This window comes from Salmo trutta, chromosome 35 (genome assembly GCF_901001165.1).
Source record: "Salmo trutta chromosome 35, fSalTru1.1, whole genome shotgun sequence".
Classification (NCBI taxonomy): domain Eukaryota; kingdom Metazoa; phylum Chordata; class Actinopteri; order Salmoniformes; family Salmonidae; genus Salmo; species Salmo trutta.
The window spans coordinates 429414-451691 of record NC_042991.1 but is presented as its reverse complement, the minus strand read 5'-3'; the positions used below and the strand labels follow the sequence as shown (position 1 = coordinate 451691).

The 22278-nt window shown below is 42.0% G+C and overlaps 1 protein-coding gene across 1 annotated transcript in view; it reads left to right on the top strand.

The window, feature by feature from the left end:
- The first annotated feature begins 504 nt into the window (after window positions 1-504).
- The window catches only part of LOC115174429 (sorting nexin-3), a 43478-nt gene continuing 21704 nt past the window's right edge, over window positions 505-22278 (top strand). The window contains exon 1 of the mRNA XM_029732940.1: window positions 505-943. Coding sequence (XP_029588800.1) covers window positions 782-943 — 162 coding nt within the window. The 5' untranslated portion in view covers window positions 505-781. The remainder of the gene's footprint in view (window positions 944-22278) is intronic.

Here is a 22278-nt window from a genome sequence, read left to right as displayed (position 1 = left end):
TAACCGTCTGGGTGGTCTTAACCAATCACTGCACAGTAGGATACGGCGGTAAAATGCATCCAATTATAATTCAGTATGTATTCACATATGAATATTACAGTGTCCAAAAAGTCCAAGAAGATGGACATCATTATATCTGCAGCTGAGATGTTTTTGGGCCTCCACGACTTAATGGAAGAAGCACTGCAAGGACTACTGTCGCCTGGAAATGTCCCGCCATCACAGGATCCTTCTGAGCCTGGGTAGGGACCTGATTAAAACAGAAAAGCAGGCTGATTTAGTTTAACATTTCGTAGTTTGTATGGAATTTTTTTACATGTATTTTTTACTACGCATTGTTTTCCTTTCAGGATTCTTATTATTTACCCGTACAGTAGGTGGCGGAATGCACTTATAAATGTTGCGAACGCCATTATACCAAAGAAGAAGAAATAACAGACGTAATTTCCTTTGTAATAAACTACGTTTATGGGCGAATTATAAAGCCAATCAAAAGGGTTTACATGTAATATGTATTCCGTAAAGTGTATTTTGGTATACGTATGTAGCTATTTTGTTTAGTTTGTGGGGAATGAAATGCAATACTTTACACAGCGCATATAACTCTGATTGGTCAATATTTCAGATAGTACACTTATCAGCCAAGAAAACGCAAATGCGCTGAGACATAGGTTGTAAACAAAACACATGGTGCCAAGCGTCAGCTGCACCTCAGCTGATCAGAAGTGGAGCGCGCAACCGCAAACCATTGAGGCTAACTTAGCTAGCTAGTGAGGGAGAAATGGCTGATACCATAGCTGATACAAGGAGGCTATTCTCCAAGCCTCAGAACTTGAATGACGCGTATGGACCACCTAGTAACTTTCTAGAGATAGACGTGAGCAACCCTGAGACGGTCGGTGTCGGCAGGACCAGGTTTACCACGTATGAAATCAGACTAAAGGTGAGCAAACCATTATCTTGCTCTTTAGGGCAATGCACCTGGTCATCTTGATAAAGGGGATTGAGTTTAGCAAGGGTCACACTAAGAGATGTGTACCAGTCAGATATCAATAATATTCAAACGGTCAAATCAGTTATAGTAGCTAACGTTAGTTAGCCAACCAGCTTTTAAACACGGGGTGCTTTAATTCAACTAACGCGTAGTTATAGTGACATTTAACCAATGCAGCTGTATATTAAAACAATTCAACTAATTCTAGTGAGGTTGTCAAAGTATTGATACATTGTATCATTGCATGGGCCTCCAGTTATTTACGATAGCCTAGACAACTTTCTTGCTAATTGTTAGCTAGCTAGATGTTATCTTAAGGAATGTGTCGCCAATGGCAAGTTACAAATATGTTGTTGAAGGTGGGGGACTTGTTTGTGTCTTGTTTGCAAGAGCTCCACGACGTCAAACCGTCAGGGAGCCATGTAGTTAGCTACAGAAGCGAATTTGTATGATCTACTTGCTAGGCTATATTTACTAAAGTAACGAACCGTTAACGGTTCTACGAACCGTTAACAAATCCTTGTTGTGCTCCAGCCACACCCCTGTCATCGGATGTAAAGGGTAGATAATGGTATTTGTCACACACAGAAGTAAAGAGCTTGACAAGGGCGTATTTAAACAGTCTATGAGAAGTTAATGTAAAGTCTCTACCTAGAAACCGAGCTAGAGCTCAGAGTCCAGCTCCCTCACTCAGTGAAGAAATGTCTCTTCTCTTATGCCCTGACTCAAATCATATTTATTTATATAGCCCTTCTTACATCAGCTGATATCTCAAAGTGCTGTACAGAAACCCAGCCTAAAACCCCAAACAGCAAGCAATGCACGGTGGCTAGGAAAAACTCCCTAGAAAGGCCAAAACCTAGGAAGAAACATAGAGGAACCAGGCTATGAGGGTTGGCCAGTCCTCTTCTGGCTGTGCCGGGTGGAGATTATAACAGAACTTGGCCAAGATGTTCAAATGTTCATAAATGACCAGCATGGTCAAATAATAATAATCACAGTGGATGTCTAGGGTGCAACAGGTCAGCACCTCAGGAGTAAATGTCAGTTGGCTTTTCTCTACCGCTCCTGCTGTCTCTAGAGAGTTGAAAACACCAGGTCTGGGACAGGTAGCACGTCCGGTGAAGAGGTCAGGCTTCCATAGCCGCCGGCAGAACAGTTGAAACTGGAGCAGCAGCACAGCCAGGTGGACTGGGGACAGCAAGGAGTCATCATGCCAGGTAGTCCTGAGGCATGGTCTTAGAGAGAGCATACTTAAGTTCACACAGGACACTGGAGAAATACTCCAGATATAACAGACTGACCCTAGCCCCCCGACACATAAACTACTGCAGCATAAATACTGGAGGCTGACACAGGAGGGGTCAGGAGACACTGTGGCCCCATCTGATGATACCCCGGGACAGGGCCAAACAGGCAGGATATAACCCCACCCACTTTGCCAAAGCACAGCCCCCACACCACTAGAGGGATACCTTCAACCACCAACTTACCATCCTGAGACAAGGCTGAGCAAAGCCCACAAAGATCTCCGCCACGGCACAACCCAAGGGGGGCGCCAACCCAGACAGGAAGGCCACATCAGTGATTCAACCCAATCAAGGGACGGCATGGAAGAGCACCAGTAAGCCAGTGACTCGGCCCCTGTAATAGGGTTAGAGGCAGAGAATCCCAGTGGAGAGAGGGGAACCGGCTAGGCAGAGACAGCAAGGGCGGTTCGTTGCTCCAGTGCCTTTCCGTTCACCTTCACACTCCTGGGCCAGACTACACTCAATCATAGGACCTACTGAAGGGATGAGTCTTCAATAAAGACTTGAAGGTTGAGACTGAGTCTGCATCTCTCACATGGGTAGGCAGACCATTCCATAAAAATTGAGCTCTATAGGAGAAAGCCCTGCCTCCAACTGTTTGCTTAGAAATTCTAGGGACAATTGGGAGGCCTGCGTCTTGTGACCGTAGCGTACGTGTAGGTATGTACGGCAGGACCAAATCGGAAAGATAGGTAGGAGCAAGCCCATGTAATGCTTTGTAGGTTAGCAGTAAAACCTTGAAATCAGCCCTTGCCTTAACAGGAAGCCAGTGTAGGGAAGTTAACACTGGAGTAATATACATTTTTTGGGGTTCTAGTCAAGATTCTAGCAGCCATATTTAGCACTAACTGAAGTTTATTTAGTGCTTTATCCGGGTAGCCGGAAAGTAGAGCATTGCAGTAGTCTAACCTAGAAGTAACAAAAGCATGGATACATTTTTCTGCATCAATTTTGGACAGAAAATTTTGCAATGTTACGCAGATGGAAAAAGCTGTCCTTGAAACAATCTTGATATGTTCGTCAAAAGAGAGATCAGGGTCCAGAGTAATGCAGAGGTCCTTCACAGCTTTATTTGAGACGACTGTACAACCATCAAGATTAATTGTCAGATTCAAGAGAAGATCTTTGTTTCTTCAGACCTAGAACAAGCATCTCTGTTTTGTCCGAGTTTAAAAGTAGAAAGTTTGCAGCCATCCACTTCCTTATGTCTGAAACACAGGCTTCCAGCGAGGGCAATTTTGGGGCTTCACCATGTTTCATTGAAATGTACAGCTGTGTGTCATCCGCATAGCAGTGAAAGTTAACATTATGTTTTCGAATGACAGCGCCAAGAGGTTTTATTTATATATATATATATATATATTTTAGTGAAAACAATAGTGGTCCTAAAAGGGAACCTTGAGGAACACCGAAATTTACAGTTGATTTGTCAGAGACAAACTGATTTCTTTCTGACAGATAAGATCTAACCAGGCCAGAACTTGTCCGTGTAGATCAATTTGGGTTTCCAATCTCTCCACAAGAATGTGGTGATCGATGGTATCAAAAGCAGCACTAAGGTCTAGGAGCACGAGGACAGATGCAGAGCCTCGGTCTGACGCCATTGAAAGGTCATTTACCACCTTCACAAGTGCAGTCTCAGTGCTATGATGGGGTCTAAAACCAGACTGAATCATTTCGTATACATCGTTTGTCTTCAGGAAGGCAGAGAGTTGCTGCGCAACAGCTTTTTCAAATATTTTTGAGAGGAATGGAGTCCAACATTTGCTTTCTAATGATCATGATCTTTTCCTCAAAGAAGTTTATGAATTTATTACTGCTGAAGTGAAAGCCATCCTCTCTTGGTGATGCTGCTTTTTAGTTAGTTTGCAACAGTGTCAAAAATACATTTCGGATTGTTCTTATTTTCCTCAATTAGGTTGGAAAAATAGGATGATCAAGCAGCAGTGAGGGCTCTTCGATACTGCACGGTACTGTCTTTACAAGCTAGTCGGAAGACTTCGTTTGGTGTGGCACCATTTCCGTTCCAATTTTCTGGAAGCTTGCTTCAGAGCTCGGGTATTTTCTGTATACCAGGGAGCTAGTTTCTTATGACAAATGTTTTTAGGGGTGCAACTGCATCTAGGGTATTGCGCAAGGTTAAATTGAGATCCTCAGTTAGGTGGTTAACTGATTTTTGTCCTCTGACGTCCCTGGGTAGGCAGAGGGAGTCTGGAAGGGCATCAAGGAATCTTTGGGTTGTCTGAGAATTTATAGCACGACTTTTGATGCTCCTTGGTTGGGGTCTGAGCAGATTATTTGTTGTGATTGCAAACGTAATAAAATGGTGGTCCGATAGACCAGGATTATGAGGAAAAATATTAAGATCCACAACATTTATTTCATGGGACAAAACTAGGTCCATGGCCCAAAACTCAGATATTGAACAATACAGATTTCCCTTCCCCTCTGTTAGTCAGAGCAATACTATTCCAGTGAAGGGTCTCTGTGTAAAGTTCAGTGTATTGAAATTGTACTGGTCTGCTTCTCTGGAATGAAGACATCATATTGAGCAGGCTCAGCATCAGCGAGCCCCACAGACCACTCACCCACCCCAAGCATTTCCTTCCTGCTCTGCTCAGTAAAGGATGGGGGGTTTAGACAGGACAAAATGTATGTCGTCACAAAGCCAGACCTCAGGTATTCCAATTCTCTCCTTGCTTCCCACTGGTGGGGAGAGGACAGTTGGATTGGAATCAAAGAACAATTTTTGACATTCACCTTTGGTTTGATCCATGTTTTATAAACTGCACTATTAAAGTCACTCTGCATCAACTGTTGAACCCTCAAATCAGCTGAAGGTGCTCTTGAGTGCTTGTAGAGAGAATTAAGTTACTCAAAGTATCATCATGACAATTAAGATGAGGACAGACAATGCATGGGGTATAACACAATTTTAAGAAAATATATTTTTGAACATGTCTGGTGCTTGTTCTCATGTTTTTATGAAAACTAAAGCAAACCAACTGAATACGGTTACCAACGCAACAACACTTTTTTATAGAATATACTGTTTTTCATCCTCCGCTTTTATCATATGTTTCACACCACTCTTTCCGCCACCTACACAATGTGCAGAATAGAAAACAAATGTCAAATGACCAGATTCATTGCATTTGAGGCAGTACATCAAGAGCTAAGCATGTTATCACCGTACGACCCTCAAGCCTGTCTGATTGTCTGGTCTGTCTCTCTGTTGTTGTTTGCCTCTGTGTCTGTCTGAAGCCTTGGCTGACGGCCCCCATGGTTATTAGTAGAGCCCCTAGCAGTCCTGTGGTATTTATAGCTTTCTCCTACCTAAAGAAGCCAGAGCGAGAGAAGCCTGTCTGTAGGCATTCGGTCTGAATATAAGGCTACTGTTCTTGATTAGCGTGTAATAATTAGCATATGCGTGTAATCAGCATTAATTGTGTGCTTCGTAGCCCTCCTTGACCCTGCTTTGCATAAGAGCATGGAATAAGAGGAGCATCCCTCACTTCTCAACAAACGTGGTCTCAACTTTTCTTCGCTTCTCTCTTCATTCCTTTCTTTTCCCTTTCTTTAGAAACTTTACTCCTGATTCTAACGGTGTTTCAGCTATAGCGAAAGGCCTGCCTGGTACCTTGGTGAGCCTGGAATGCTTTGCAGAGTTAGTGTTTCAGGTTCCCTCACCACTTAGCTATAATATTATTTGGATCGCCCCGTCCCGACTCTCCCGGTGCAACTCATCCCCCCCAATACGGCCATACTGAGAGAGCCTTCTTAATCCCCTCATTGAGAGGGGAGAAGAATGGATCAGGCCGGTGGGTAGGGGAAGGCCCCCCCTGGGAGGCCACAAAGGCACTCCCTCGCTCTTCTACCATATTCCTCCATCTCCAACGTCCTTCGCCCGCCCTTCCTAGTGGAGAGAATAGTCACCTTGGCACACGATGACTCTTTAAAGTCGACTCATATGACAATTGACCTTTTAACAGGTGAAATGTGTGCTGTACCTGCACCAGCAGAGACAGGGGTCAGGCAGGTCACCTCTTCACTGCAATGCCTATAGGCTAGCTTCTATACTTTGAGTTCATGTTTCTTTGGTTCGTACTACTCATTCTAGGTCTCTGTCCCAACTTCAATATCTGTGGTAACTGTTGCACAACTCTTTTAGACAAGTAGTAGGCCTACTGTAGCCTAAGTAACAATCATTCAATGTCTTGGTTTGGTAGTATACATTTTTTGTTATTACGGTTTTCACTGATATGGTCAAATGACATTTCTTTCATGATCAGTGCAGTGGTCATTTTATGGTCACTCGCGTGGCGCATTTCATGATGAAAGGGGACTTATTATGGTCACGTGACAAAAAGTCGCGGTGAGAGCGTGTGGTCAGTTAGTGGTCGTTTAGGCCTATCGTTTAGGCCAGTTTCTATGCTAAAACCAGTGTCATGTCCTCAAGTTAACCTACAATTCGCGTGTCCAGACTTGTAAACCTGAGAAATATGGTCTTTCAAAAAACAATGGAATGTCATCTTTGGTCTTTCCATTTGTCATTTGTTATATTTGAAGTGTGCCTTCTGCCTATCGTATGTAGTTTAAATAATCCCCCTGATAATAGAAGGCTATTGTTTATAGGCCTACATTTTGTAGACAACATGTTGGATAGCCTAATTTTAGTTTGCTTTCCAGTTAGTTCATCCACAGGCTTTAGTTGTTTTTTGTTGTTGTTTTTTTTCATTTCTTGAATGGTTTTCAGTTGGGTGAAGGACTTTTCTCTCTCTCTCAGCAGAGTAGTGTATTTGTTTTCTAACTCAACAAACGGGAGGGGGGGTGGAAGCTTCGCCACCAACATTAGACCTTGCCTTTGGTTGCTTCCATCTCCCCCTTCAGAGAGCACACACTAGAGAGAATGGAATTTTGGATCTCACTTTATTTATGGACAGACGGGAGCATATAAAAAGGCCTCTTACAGCTTTCCTTTCCCTTTCCTTTCTATTTGGGGTGGAAACTTTTTGGCCATTAATAAAATAGGGAGGGGTGTGGGTGGCTTGTCAGGCACAGTCAAGTGTAATCCAAAATCTACAGGATCATATCTGACAACTATTTTAATGGAAATGGGGAACATATTGTATCAAGGCTACCATGTCCTACTTGAAATGACAGTATCAAAGTGAGAGTTGATACTATGGCAACAAAGCAGCTTTCTGCCAGCTAGGCGAGTCGGAGAGGAGAGAGGGAAGGCTTTCGAGCTGTAGGGGCGAGAGAGAGTAAGTGAAAGTGCACAAAGAAAACCATAGAGTGAGACCGACGGACTCAACGCCATTGTTCCCCCCCTCTCTTTTCCTTTTGGAATAAGATATGATGAGATGGTATTGTTCTGCCATTTTTCATACTTTTTATTTTTTAAAGGGACAGCTAGGTAAGAAGGGTGCGGGGGGTTAGGGATGCGGCACTCTAAAAGTTGACATCCTACTAAAATCTAATGCGTAGGCGGCCTTCAACCATTCTCACAGGAGAGGGGTGACCTTTCTCTCTCTGCCCCCCCCCCCCCAATTTTTAATTACCTATGGTATTGTCACTTAGAAATGTCCTTGTTTTTGAAAGAAAAGCAAAAAAAATTGTCCATTAAAATAACATACAATTGATTAGTAATACAGTGTAGACAATCACTATTGTAGCTGGAGACGGCAGATTTTTTTATGGATATCTACATAGGCACATTATCAGCAACCATCACTCCTGTGTTCCAATGGCACGTTGTGTTAGCTAATCCAAGTTTATCATTTTAAAAAGGCAGCTTCATTAAATAGTACCCGCAAAACACCAGTCTCAACGTCAACCATGAAAAGGTAAAAAATGTGCTTTTCTTTAAAAAACAAGGACATTTCTAAGTGACCCCAAACTTTTGAACAGTAGTGTCTATATAATATATATATATTTTTTTACATTAAATGCATAATGTTGGTTTAATGCTGTAACACAAAATAAAACAATGAATAAAAGCCCATTACTGCTAATCACTTACTAACCTTAATTTAACCACATTAGTGCAATTCCACATTAATAGAGTGAAATATGTAAAGTTTTCTGTAGAAATTGTCAAAAGTAGTTCTTGTGCATAGAGTTGTATGTTTTGTTTAACTTTGCAATAATTGTTTTTTGTTTGACATCCATTTAAAGGGAAACATCTGAGTGTGTGTGTGTGTGTGTGTGTGTGTTTTGGAATTCTTTTAATTTAATGACTTTCTTTTTTCATTCAAAGTAAAGTTTGTTTCCCATTAGTAAAATTCTTGTGAAGGTTGCCACTTCACCTTTTGGAGGGAACAATGTTAAAGGGGAACTGCACCCACTGATTTGGCCTTGTGTTTTGGCTTGCTCCTCAAGAAATGCTGGCAGCCACGACAGAAGCCAAACATGAGATTGCTTGGGGTCACTTTAATAATGTTTACATACTGTTTTACCCACTTTATATGTATATACAGATCCTCAAAAAGTTATACAGCTGCACTGTCGAGAGCATCCTGACCGGTTGCATCACCTCCTGGTATGGCAACTGCTCGGCATCTGACCGTAAAGCGCTACAGAGGGTAGTGTGTACGGCCCAGTACATCACTGGGGCCAAGCTTCTTGCCATCCAGGTCCTATATAGTAGGCGGTGTCAAAGAAAAGCCCAAAAAATTGTCATAGACTGTTCTCTCTGCTACTACACGGCAAGCAGTACAGGAGCGCCAAGTCTAGGACCAAAAGGCTCCTTAACAGCTTTTACCCCCCCCCAAGCCATACGACTGCTGAACAGTTAATCAACTGGCCACCGGACTATTTACATTGCCCCTCCCCTCTATTTGTTTTGTACAATGCTGCTACTCGTTGTTGATTATCTATGCATAGGCACTTCACCCCTACCTACATGTACAAATTACCTAGATTAACCTGTACCCCCCCACATTGACTCTGTACTGGTACCACCTGTATATAGCCCCTTTATGGTTATTTTAATGTTATTTTCTTTCTTGTAACTTTATTTTATTTGGTAAATATTTTCTTAACCAACAATGCAGTTCAAGAAGAGTTAAGGACTTGTAAGTAAGCATTTCACGGTAAGGTCTACACTTGTTGTATTCGGCGCATGTGACAAATAAAGTTTGATTTGATTATCCTGTATTCTAGTCATGGCTCATCCTATATAACTACTGTTGTGCACACCTTTTCTATTCATATACTATCCATACACACCATCATATGTGTATATATACAGTGCCTTAGGAAAGTATTCAGACCCGTTGACCTTTAACACATTTTGTTATATTACAGCCTTATTCTAAAATACATTTAAAAAATCCTCAGCAATCTACTTACAATACCCCCATAATAACAAAACGAAAACAGAAGTACCTTATTTACAAAAGTATTCAGACCCTTTGCTATTAGACTCGCAATTGAGCTCAGGTGCATCCTGTTTCCATTGATGTTTCTACAACTTGATTGGAGTCCACCTGTGGTAAATTTAAATTGATTGGACATGATTTGGAAAGGCACACACCTGTCTATATAAGGTCCCACAGTTGACAGTGCATGTCAGAGCAAAAAGCAAACCATGAGGTCGAAGGAATTGTCCATAGAGCTCCGAGACAGGATTGTGTCGAGGCACAGATCCATCATTCTTAAATAGAAGTTTGGAACCACCAAGACTCTTCCTAGAGCTGGCCACCCGGCCAAACTCAGCAATCGGGGGAGAAGGGCCTTGGTCAGGGAGGTGACTAAGAACATGATGGTCACTCTGATGGAGCTCCAGAGTTATTTTATGGAGATGGGAGAACCTTCCAAAAGGACAATATCTCTGCAGCACTCCACAAATCAGGCCTTTATGGTAGAGTGGCCAGACTGAAGCCCCTCCTAGTAAAAGGCACATGACAGCCCGCTTGGAGTTTTCCAAAAGGCACCTAAAGACTCTCGGACCATGAGAAACAAGATTCTCTGGTCTGATGAAACCAAGATTGAACTCTTTGGCCTGAATGCAGGGACTGGGAGACTAGCCAGGATCGAGGCAAAGATGAACGGAGCAAAGTACAGAGATCCTTGATTAAAACCTGCTCCAGAGCGCTCAGGACCTCAGACTGGGGCGAAGATTCACCTTCCAACAGGACAATGTCCCGAAGCCACTCTTGCGTTGTGTGCTTAGGGTCAAGTCTCTGAATGTCCTTGAGTGGCCTAGCCAGAGCCCGGAATTGAACCTGATCGAACATCTTCGGAGAGACCTGAAAATAATTGTACAGCAATGCTCCCCATCCAACCTGACAGAGCTTGAGAGGACCTGTAGAGAAGAATAGGAGAAACTCCCCAAATAAAGGTGTGCCAATCTTGTGGTGTTATAACCAAGAAGACTCGAGGCTGCAATTGTTGCCAATTGATGCTTCATCAAAGTACTGAGTAAAGGGTCTGAATACTATTTATTTATTTATTTATTTATTTCACCTTTATTTAACCAGGTAGGCAAGTTGAGAACAAGTTCTCATTTACAATTGCGACCTGGCCAAGATAAAGCAAAGCAGTTCGACAACATACAAAAACACAGAGTTACACATGGAGTAAACAACATACAGTCAATAATACAGTACAAAAAAATAAGACTATATACAATGTGAGCAAATGATGTGAGATAAGGGAGGTAAAAGCAAAAAAATGCCATGGTGGCAAAGTAAATAAAGTATAGCAAGAAAAACACTGGAATGGTAGATTTGTAGTTTGAAGAAAGTTCAAAGTTCAAATATAAATAATATGGTGCAAAGGAGCAAAATAAATAAAATAAATAAATACAGTAGGGGAAGAGGTAGTAGTTTGGGCTAAATTATAGATGGGCTATGTACAGGTGCAGTGATCTGTGAGCTGCTCTGACAGCTGGTGCTTAAAGCTAGTGAGGGAGATAAGTGTTTCCAATTTCAGAGATTTTTGTAGTTCGTTCCAGTCGTTGGCAGCAGAGAACTGGAAGGAGAGACGACCAAAGGAGGAGTTGGCTTTAGGGGTGACCAGAGAGATATACCTGCTGGAGCGCGTGCTACAGGTGGGTGCTGCTATGGTGACCAGTGAGCGGAGATAAGGGGGGACTTTACCTAGCAGGGTCTTGTAGATGACCTGGAGCCAATGTGTTTGGCGACGATTATGAAGTGAAGGCCAGCCAACGAGAGCATACAGATCGCAGTGGTGGGTTGTATATGGGGCTTTGGTGACAAAACGGATGGCACTGTGATAGACTGCATCCAGCTTGTTGAGTAGGGTATTGGAGGCTATTTTGTAAATGACATCGCCGAAGTCGAGGATTGGTAGGATGGTCAGTTTTACGAGGGTATGTTTGGCAGCATGAGTGAAGGATGCTTTGTTGCGAAATAGGAAGCCAATTCTAGATTTCACTTTGGATTGGAGATGATTGATGTGAGTCTGGAAGGAGAGTTTACAGTCTAACCAGACACCTAGGTATTTGTAGTTGTCCACAAATTCTAAGTTAGAACCGTCCAGAGAAGTTATGCTGGATGGGCGGGCAGGTGCAGGCAGCGATCGGTTGAAGAGCATGCATTTAGTTTTACTTGTGTTTAGGAGCAGTTGAAGGCCACGGAAGGAGAGTTAAATGGCATTGAAGCTCGTCTGGAGGGTTGTTAACACAGTGTCCAAAGAAGGGCCAGAAGTATACAGAATGGTGTCGTCTGCGTAGAGGTGGATCAGAGATTCACCAGCAGCAAGAGCGACATCATTTATGTATACAGAGAAAAGAGTTGGCCCAAGAATTGAACCCTGTGGTACCCCCATAGAGACTGCCAGAGGTCCAGACAGTAGGCCCTCCGATTTGACACACTGAACTCTGTCAGAGAAGTAGTTGGTGAACCAGGCGACGCAATCGTTTGAGAAACCAAGGCTACTAAGTCTGCCGATGAGGATGTGGTGATTAACAGAGTCAAAAGCTTTGGCCAGGTCAATGAATACGGCAGCACAGTATTGTTTCTTATCGATGGCGGTTACGATGTCGTTTAGGACCTTGAGCGTGGCTGAGGTGCACCCATGACCAGCTCTGAAACCAGATTGCATAGCGGAGAGGGTGCGGTGGGATTCGAAATAGTCGGTAATCTGTTTGTTGACTTGGCTTTCGAAGACCTTAGAAAGGCAGGGTAGGATGGATATAGGTCTGTAGCAATTTGGGTCAAGAGTGTCACCTCCTTTGAAGAGGGAGATGACAGCAGCTGCTTTCCAATCTATGGGAATCTCAGACGACACGAAAGAGAGGTTGAACAGGCTAGTAATAGGGGTTGCAATAATTTCGGCAGATAATTTTAGAAAGAAAGGGTCCAGATTGTCAAGCCCAGCTGATTTGTAGGGGTCCAGATTTTGCAGCTCTTTCAGAACATCAGCTGAATGGATTTGGGAGAAGGAGAAATGGGGGAGGTTTGGGCGAGTAGCTGTGGGGGGTGCAGTGCTGTTGAATGCAGTAGGGGTAGTTAGGTGGAAAGCATGGCCAGCCGTAGAAAAATGCTTATTGAAATTCTCAATTATAGTGGGCTTATCGGTGGTGACAGAGTTTCCTATCCTCAGTGCAGTGGGCAGTTGGGAGGAGGTGTTCTTATTCTCCATGGACTTTACAATGTCCCAGAACTTTTTAGAGTTGGAGTTGAGAGTACTTATGCAATATTTCAGTTTTTATAATTTAGCAAAAATGTGTTAAAACCTGTTTTTGCTTTGTCATTATGGGGTATTGTTTGTAGATTGAGGTAAAAAAAAACAAAAAACATTTAAATTCAAGTGTGGAATAATTCCAGGGGTCTGAATACTTTCTGAAGTATATTATATACATTTTATATTCTGGCATTACTGCACAGTTGGAGCTAGAAACACAAGCATTTCGCTGCACTTGCAATAACATCTGCGAATCTGTGTACGCGACCAATACACTTTGATTTGGGTGTGGTTTGATGTAGGTTATCTTGGTCGTGTCCTTGCCACCACCAAGATACACCCATCTGTCAGAACCTTGCCTGCAGTTGTTCCCCCCCCCCAATTAATCACAACGAACAAACCTCCTGCAGATTGAATTCAATAACAGGCAGATAGATATAGTGAGGGGGAAAAAGTATTTGATCCCCTGCTGATTTTGTACGTTTACCCATTGATAAAGAAATGATCAGTGGATAATTTTAATGGTAGGTTTATTTGAACAGTGAGAGACAGAATAACAACAAAAACGCATGTCAAAAATGTTATAAAATGATTTGCATTTTAATGAGGGAAATAAGTATTTGACCCCTCTGCAAAACATGACTTAGTACTTGGTGCCAACAAGGGTTTTGCCAATCACAGAGGTCAGACGTTTCTTGTAGTTGGCCACCAGGTGTGCACACATCTCAGGAGGGATTTTGTCCCACTCCTCTTTGCAGATCTTCTCCAAGTCATTATGGTTTCGAGGCTGATGTTTGGCAACTCGAACCTTCAGCTCCCTCCACAGATTTTCTATGGGATTAAGGTCTGGAGACTGGCTAGGCCACTCCAGGACCTTAATGTACTTCTTCTTGAGCCACTCCTTTGTTGCCTTGGCTGTGTGTTTTGGGTCATTGTCATGCTGGAATACCCATCCACGACACATTTTCAATTCCCTGGCTGAGGGAAGGAGGTTCTCACCCAAGATTTGACGGTACATGGCCCCATCCATCGTCCCTTTGATGCGGTGAAGTTGTCCTGTCCCCTTAGCAGAAAAACACCCCCAAAGCATAATGTTTCCACCTCCATGTTTGACGGTGGAGATGGTGTTCTTGGGGTCATAGGCAGCATTCCTCCTCCTCCAAACACGGCGAGTTGAGTTGATGCCAGAGAGCTCCATTTTGGTCTCATCTGACCACAATACATTCACCCAGTTGTTCTCTGAATTATTCAGATGTTCATTGGAAAACTTCAGACGGGCATGTATATGTGCTTTCTTGAGCAGGGGGACCTTGCGGGCGCTGCAGGATTTCAGTCCTTCACGGCGTAGTGTGTTACCAATTGTTTTCTTGGTGACTATGGTCCCAGCTGCCTTGAGATCATTGACAAGATCCTCCCGTGTAGTTCTGGGCTGATTCCTCACCGTTCTCATGATCATTGCAACTTTACGAGGTAAGATCTTGCATGGAGCCCCAGGCCGAGGGAGATTTGACAGTTCTATTGTGTTTCTTCCATTTGCGAATAATCGCACCAACTGTGGTTACCTTCTCACCAAGCTGCTTGGCGATGGTCTTGTAGCCCATTCCAGCCTTGTGTAGGTCTTCAATCTTGTCCCTGACATCCTTAGAGCTCTTTGGTCTTGGCCATGGTGGAGAGTTTGGAATCTGATTGATTGATTGCTTCTGTGGACAGGTCTTTTATACAGGTAACAAGCTGAGATTAGGAGCACTCCCTTTTAAGAGCGTGCTCCTAATCTCAGCTCGTTACCTGTATAAAAGACACCTGGGAGGCAGAAATCTTTCTGATTGAGAGGGGGTCAAATACTTATTTCCTCATTAAAATGCAAATCAATTCATAAAATTTTTGACATGCGTTTTTCTGGATTTTTTTTGTTATTCTGTCTCTCACTGTTCAAATAAACCTACCATTAAAATTATAGACTGATCATTTCTTTGTCAGTGGGCAAACGTACAAAATCAGCAGGGGATCAAATACTTTTTCCCCCTCACTGTATCAGCCAGCACATGGAGACTTGCAAGATGATTTGATGTCCACTCCACTGACAGATAGGTTGATACTGATATCTCTAAATGGAGAAAGACCTGGCACTCAGCATAACATTTTTACTAGACAACTTTTACTTACATTGTCTTTTTTAATTATTGAATTGAATGGTGTCAGTCAATATGGGGAGGGAGAAACCCTGTGTATTCTGCAACAGGATTAGGGAACTCTGGTTGTATACGGGACACCACACAGGAAGATATGACCACTCTGACATGTTTGCCAAGGTAGCCCCATTACCACCAGACAAAATGCCGATAGGCACAGTATCTGTATCGACTGGGAATGACGATGAAAGGTGCACATTGTTATATTAGCAGGACACTGCTTCTATTGTATTATGTAAAGGCTTGTTTCTTCTACATGGATCGGTAACTACATTTGAAAGTTATCAAAACATTTAGTTCAGAATATCGAAATAAAATTCAGCAACTGCATCCTTATCATACAAGTCTGTAGGCTACCGACCCATTCAAAGCTTCCTCCAGCATCAAACCATACAGTGAGGGGAAAAAAGTATTTGATCCCCTGCTGATTTTGTACGTTTGCCCACTGACAAAGAAATGGGGATCAAATACTTTTTTTCCCTCACTGTTCATGTTTCTGTGAACACAAACACACATAGTCATTGTTCCATTCTCAACGGCAGTTACAATGGTCATAGCTGACACACAAACAGGTATTATATTTAAGTTTGAACAGGTCAGATAAAACCTACCCAATTATGGTCTCCCCATCAAACAACAGAGGCTGGCATCTGGAAAAAGCTTCTACAGTCCTCTCCAACTGTAGAAATAGGCTGAGTTGAGGCAGAGTTCATTAGTGACTGATGGAATGAAAAAGGTGTTGCAAATACTGGACATTTCTTCTATACTATATTATTAGTAATCACATTCAGTCCCACATTGTGGATGTGTTGAGTGCCAGGTCTCTCTCCACTCAGAGACAGTATCAAGCCTGTCTGTTGGTCAGGACTTCATCACATCTTGCAAGTCTCCAAGTGCTGGCTCCATAGATGCATTTGTGAACACAGTCACTGTTCTATTACCAATTCCTGTTAGGGTGTGTGATATCTGACAAATAAACATGCACTATGATGAAGTTTGAACAGGTCATACTAAACCTACCTAATTCTGGTCTCCCCATCGATGACTGTTGGTGAGCAGGCAAGAGGTGGGTGGAGGTAAGGTCTTTGCCAGCGCCCTACATTATCAATGGTGGTTATGATTAGCGTGGTGGAACCAACCTGATCGCTGCATTCACCTTTCTGTGTGACTTCAGGGATGTAGTTCTGAGGGAGCATGCAATTGGCACGCTGACTGCAGGAATGTCCTCTAGAGCTGTTGCCAGAGAATTGAATGTTCATTTCTCTACCATAATGTCGTTTTAGATAATTTGGCAGTACGTCCAACCGGCCTCACAACCGCAGACCATGTGTAACCATGCCAACCCAGGACCTCCACATCCGGCTTCTTTACCTGCGGGATCATCTGAGGCCAGCCACTCGGACAGTTGATGAAACTGGGTTTGCACAACCAAAGAATTTCTGCACAAACTTTCAAAAACTGTCTCGGTGAAGATTATCTGCGCGCTCGTCGTCCTCACCAGGGTCTTGACCTGACTGAAGCTAATAATGTCCCAGTTCTTCAATGACCTGCATACTCACCTGACATGTTACACGTTGAGCACGTTTGGGATGCTCTTGATTGACGTGTATGACCGCATGTTCCAGTTCCCGCCAATATCTAGCAACTTCGCACAGCCATTAAAGAGAAGTAGGACAACATTCCACAGGCCACAATCAACAGCCTGATCAACTCAATCCAAAGGAGATGTTGCGATGCATGAGGCAAATGGTGGTCCCACCAGGTACTGACTGGTTTTCTGATCCACGCTTCTAGTATTTTGAAGTGCATCACAGATCAGCCATTTTCACTTGGAAGAGGCTACCATTAAACATTTCGCTCCCTGCTTTTGCATGACCATCCGTTCTGGTCTGGATTTTAGCAATTTTTATTACGGTTCTGGTTAGCGATTGTATCACTGTCATGGATTTGTATCAGCGACTGTATCACCGTCATGGTTATTTTATCTATTGTCACCCTGGATGTCTGCCTAGTTGAGGGCCTTTCTTCGGCTTCCTCCTGTTACCTGCTGCGTTGCTCCCCGCCTGCCCTGTTCTGTCTCTTCTAGTCTGGTACAGGTGCCCCCGCCACTCTCTCTCTCTCCCCAGAGCTTTGCTCGCCTACATCATACACATACAACGCATACTTTTTACTAATCTGCTGTTGGACTATTTGATTAGGGATTCTTGCTATGCTTGTATTATTATTTAGGAACGGTTTTATATGAAGTCGTAGCTCATTTTAATATTAGTGTTTAGTGTTGTGTTGGCTACATCTTAGATTCTTCTGTTAACTTTGGTTAGTGGTGTGTTTTCTCTTATGTTAATTAAAAGGGCAATAAATGAACGTGCTGCTGTTGTCTACCCTTGGCTTTTACATTGGCGATCCTTTTTAGAGCCCTTTGCTCTGTGAATGGGGAAATATGACTGTTTCTCCCTCATGCCTTGGGAGAAAGCACACGCTTGCTCTATAAATGCGCGTGTGAACTTTGCACATTTCTAACAAACAACAATGGAGAAATCGGACTCTTCCGCTTACATGTCAGGACTGTTCTCTTGGTACTTAACCATGTCTCTGGACTTTACACATCTCCTGAAATATGTGGCATTAAAGACTCTGGAGACGGGATTGTCATTCAAGTGCTGTCTGTAAATCCAAATGTTGTAACCCCCGATCTAGACTTGCCATTATCTTGCTGCTTCTATTGTCTGGAAATGTGCAATCTAACCCAGGTCCTGACATTTTTACCCCTGCCAAATTAAGTAGTCAGAGTGGCCTGAAATTTCTGCATATGAATGTAAGCCTTCTGCCGAAGATGGATATTTTGGGAAAATATGGATAACAACTGCCGACAGTGATGTATTTATGCTTTCTGAAACCTGGTTCAGAAAATCTATTAGACAAAAATATTGGCATAAATGGTAACAATGTTTTTCGTGCAGATCGTAAATCTAAGGGTGGTGATGTTGCTGTACTGTATACGTAAAAGACAAGTTCTCGTGGCTGTTCTGATTTCTGTTAATTAACCTAAACAATTTGAATCTGTCTTTGAACCTAAACCTCAGCTCATCTTGAAATGTTGTATCTTATTGTTATAGACCTACTACTGCTGGCTCTCTGGAATGTATTTTTGAATTGTTATCACAGCATGTTAACTCTGAGTTTGTCTTGATGGGTGATCTGAATCAGGACTGGTTAACATTAACTCTGATCAACTAAAAATGATATGCAATAACTATAGTCTCACACAGATTGTCAACAGTGTAACTAGGTTGAATATAAAGTAACCTCTGAAATCCTCTTTGATTGATTTGATCGTAACCAATACTCATCGTTTTTAGTTGTTGCAAATTACATAAGTGATCATTGTGCTGTTGCCTGTGTGAGAGATGGTCAAATTCCTAAGCGATCTCTACGTGTCATTACAAAGAGTAACTGGAAGCAGTTTGATATTCAAGGTTTTTTACATGATGTACAGTTGAAGTCAGAAGTTTACATACACCTTAGCCAAATACATTTAAACTCAGTTTTTCACAATTCCTGACATTTAGTCCTAGTAAAAATTCCCTGTCTTAGGTCAGTTAGGATCACCACTTTATTTTAAGAATGTGAAATGTCAGAATAATAGTAGAGAGAGTGATTTATTTCAGCTTTTATTTCTTTCAGCACATTCCCAGTGGGTCAGAAGTTTACATACACAAAATTAGTACTTGGTAGCATTGCCTTTTAAATTGTTTAACTTGAGTCAAATGTTTTGGGTAGCCTTCCACAAGCTTCCCACCCTTGATTTGCACTTTTCTCACCAAAGTACGTTCACCTCTAGGAGACCGAACGCGTCTCCTTCCTGAGCGGTATGACAGCTGCGTGGTCCCGTGGTGTTTATACTTGCGTACTATTGTTTGTACAGATGAACGTGGTACCTTCAGGCGTTTGGAAATTGCTCCCAAGGATGAACCAGACTTGTGGAGGTCTACAATTTTTTTTCTGAGGCCTTGGCTTATTTCTTTTGATTTTCCCATAATGTCAAGCAAAGAGGCACTGAGTTTGAAGGTAGGCCTTGAAATATATCCACAGGTACACCTCCAATTGACTCAAATGATGTCAATTAGCCTATCAGAAGCTTCTAAAGCCATGACATCATTTTCTGGAATTTTCCAAGCTGTTTAAAAGCAGTCAACTTAGTGTACTTCTGACCTACTGGAATTGTGAATTATAAGTGAAATAATCTGTCTGTAAATAGTTGTTGGAAAAATTACTTGTGTCATGCACAAAGTAGATGGCAAGTCGATTAGGACAACACTATAGTTTAACAAGAAATTTGTGGAGTGGTTGAAAAACTAGTTTTAATGACTCCAACCTAAATGTATGTAAACTTCTGACTTCAACTGTATTTAGCATTGAATAGAATTGAATTAATCCCTGATGTTGAATTAGCATTTTCTTACTTCCACAACGCATTCCAGGAGGTATGCAATAGGCATGTCCCTTTCAAAGAATGCAGGATTAATGGTAGAGAACCCTTGGCTTACTGATGAACTTGTTAAAATCATAAGGGAACTAAATGCTAGGTGGGCTATAGCAGGAGGCTCTGGTTTGGTGGGCGATAGGATGGCTTTTAAAAGTCTTCAAAATATGGGTGTGGCTATGACCCGAAAACTGAAAGCAGACCACTACCTTAAATCTACTTCAGATAATTTAAATAATTCATCTACATTTTTGCTAGTAGTGAAAGGCTTGGGCCCAATGTTGTTCGTTTTGTATATCAACAACATTGGGAATCATATTGAAACAGCGGACGTTCATTTTTATGCAGATGATACCATTCTTTATTCACGTGCTAGCAGTTTCTTTAGCTTTTGAAATGCCAAAATAGCATTTAACACCATACAACAGAATCTGTATGATTTGAAGCGGGTTATGAATTTGAGTTTAACAAAATGCATAGTATTTTCAAATGCCAGGCATGTTACTAATCATGTAATTGCTACATTGGTATTTTTTCACTTACTTAGCTAATACAGCTAGCTAATACAGCTAGCTAATACAGCTAGCTAATACAGCTAGCTAATACAGCTAGCTAATATATCAGCTAGCTGATGCAGCTAGCTGATGCAGCTAGCTCTGATGCAGCTAGCTCTGATGCAGCTAGCTCTGATGCAGCTAGCTCTGATGCAGCTAGCTAATGATGCAGCTAGCTAATGATGCAGCTAGCTAATGATGCAGCTAGCTAATGATGCAGCTAGCTAATGATGCAGCTAGCTAATAATGCAGCTAGCTAATTTAGCATACTCAAACACCCAGTTCAAACTGATGAATGCTATTTATGTTGGCTAGCTGGCTAAGGCTATCCAGCACTGGAACTCTTCCAAGTCAAGGTAAGCTTTCAGTTTTATTAATGCATTGTCACCGGGGCTTGCCGGTGTAACTGCTAAACTACTTTCTGTACACTACCTCGTTATTGTAGCGGGTTTACTAACATTCGTTAGTTCTCGTAGCTATGTTCACTATGACTTTAGCTAATATGGTGACAATGATATAGGCTGTATGTAGTGGTTAGCGGTTATGGTATAAAGGTTTGGCTGGGAAAGTTTTCTTTCTTCTTTTGCCTGATCAGACAGCTGTTGTGTTGTGCACTGAAAAGGTGAGGAGCGTGCTTAGATGCGAGAAGGAATTATACAACAAGCAAAGTGATTATGCTGTTTGTATAGTGTATTCAGACCCCCTTGAATTTTTCTAAATTGGATAAAATAGATTTTTGTCCCTCAGTGATCATCAGGTTCTTGGTCACCTCCTTGACCAAGGCCCTTCTCTCCCGATTGCTCAGTTTTGCCAGGCGGCCAGCACTAGGAAGAGTCTTGGTGGTTCCAAACTTCTTCCATTTAAGAATGATGGAGGCCGCTGTGTTCTTGGGGACCTTCAATGCTGCAGATATTTTTTGGTACCCTTCCCCAGATCTGTGCCCTTCCCCAGATCTGTGCCTCGACACAATTCTGTCTCGTAGCTCTACGGGCAATTCCTTGGCTTAGTTTTTGCTCTGACAACTGTGGGACCTTTATATAGACAGGTGTTGCCTTTCCAAATCAAGTCCAGTCAATTGAATTTACCACAGGTGGACTCCACATCTCAAGGATGAGCAATGGAAACAGGATACACCTGAGCTCAATTTTGAGTCTCATAGCAAAGGTTATGAATACTTATGTAAATAAGGTATTTCTGTTTTTTTTTATAAATTTGCAAAAATGCACTGTGGTATTGTGTGTGTGTGTGTGTGTGTATTGATGAGGATTTTTTTTTTAATCAATTTTAGAATAAGGTTGTAACGTAACAAAATGTGGAAAAAGTCAAGGGGTCTGAATACTTTCCGAATGCGCTGTACATTGAGCTGGTTAAATGGAATATGAGTGACAGTCATCTAATATGCTGTAATAGAAGTAAGGCCCATTAAAAAAATATATACATTAGTCCTCCCTAATCTTAAACGGTACCGACAATGAAAATGATATATTCTGAGTTAGGGGAGGATGGACAAAAGTTCACAGCTTTTTTTCGTTGTTGAAATGTCTTATTTTTTTTTTGCTTTCATTCTTGAATAGCTTATATAATTTAAATGAAAATAATCAAAAATATCTATAAATTAATTCTAAATTGATATCTAAAACATACTCCAGCCTCCTATTTGGGTCAGTATCAATGCGTGATATCACACCTGTAAGACAGTCTGGACATGCATCTCTCCATGCAGACAACGGGAGAAGATGTCACTACTATGAGGACAACTCTGTGTAAGATGATATTTTACCTAAACATGAAAACAGGCTGAACCATCCCTTTTAATATTTACTAATTATTGATCATTTTTGCTAGTGTGAACGCCACCATTATTTTGCTTGAGAGGTGAGTGTACTAGGGACGGTGCATTACAGAGATGAGCTGCTGTTCGTGCTGAGCGATTACCCACCATTTTTTCCCCCCACGATTTTATTAAACAACTAATTGACTGTCGGTTCAATTACTTGTATTCCATTAATTAGGCAAGACAAACTTATTTTTAAGATTTCAGTTATATAATCAATAAATCTAAGTATGTTTTTGGGCTTGTTCTGTAGTCATG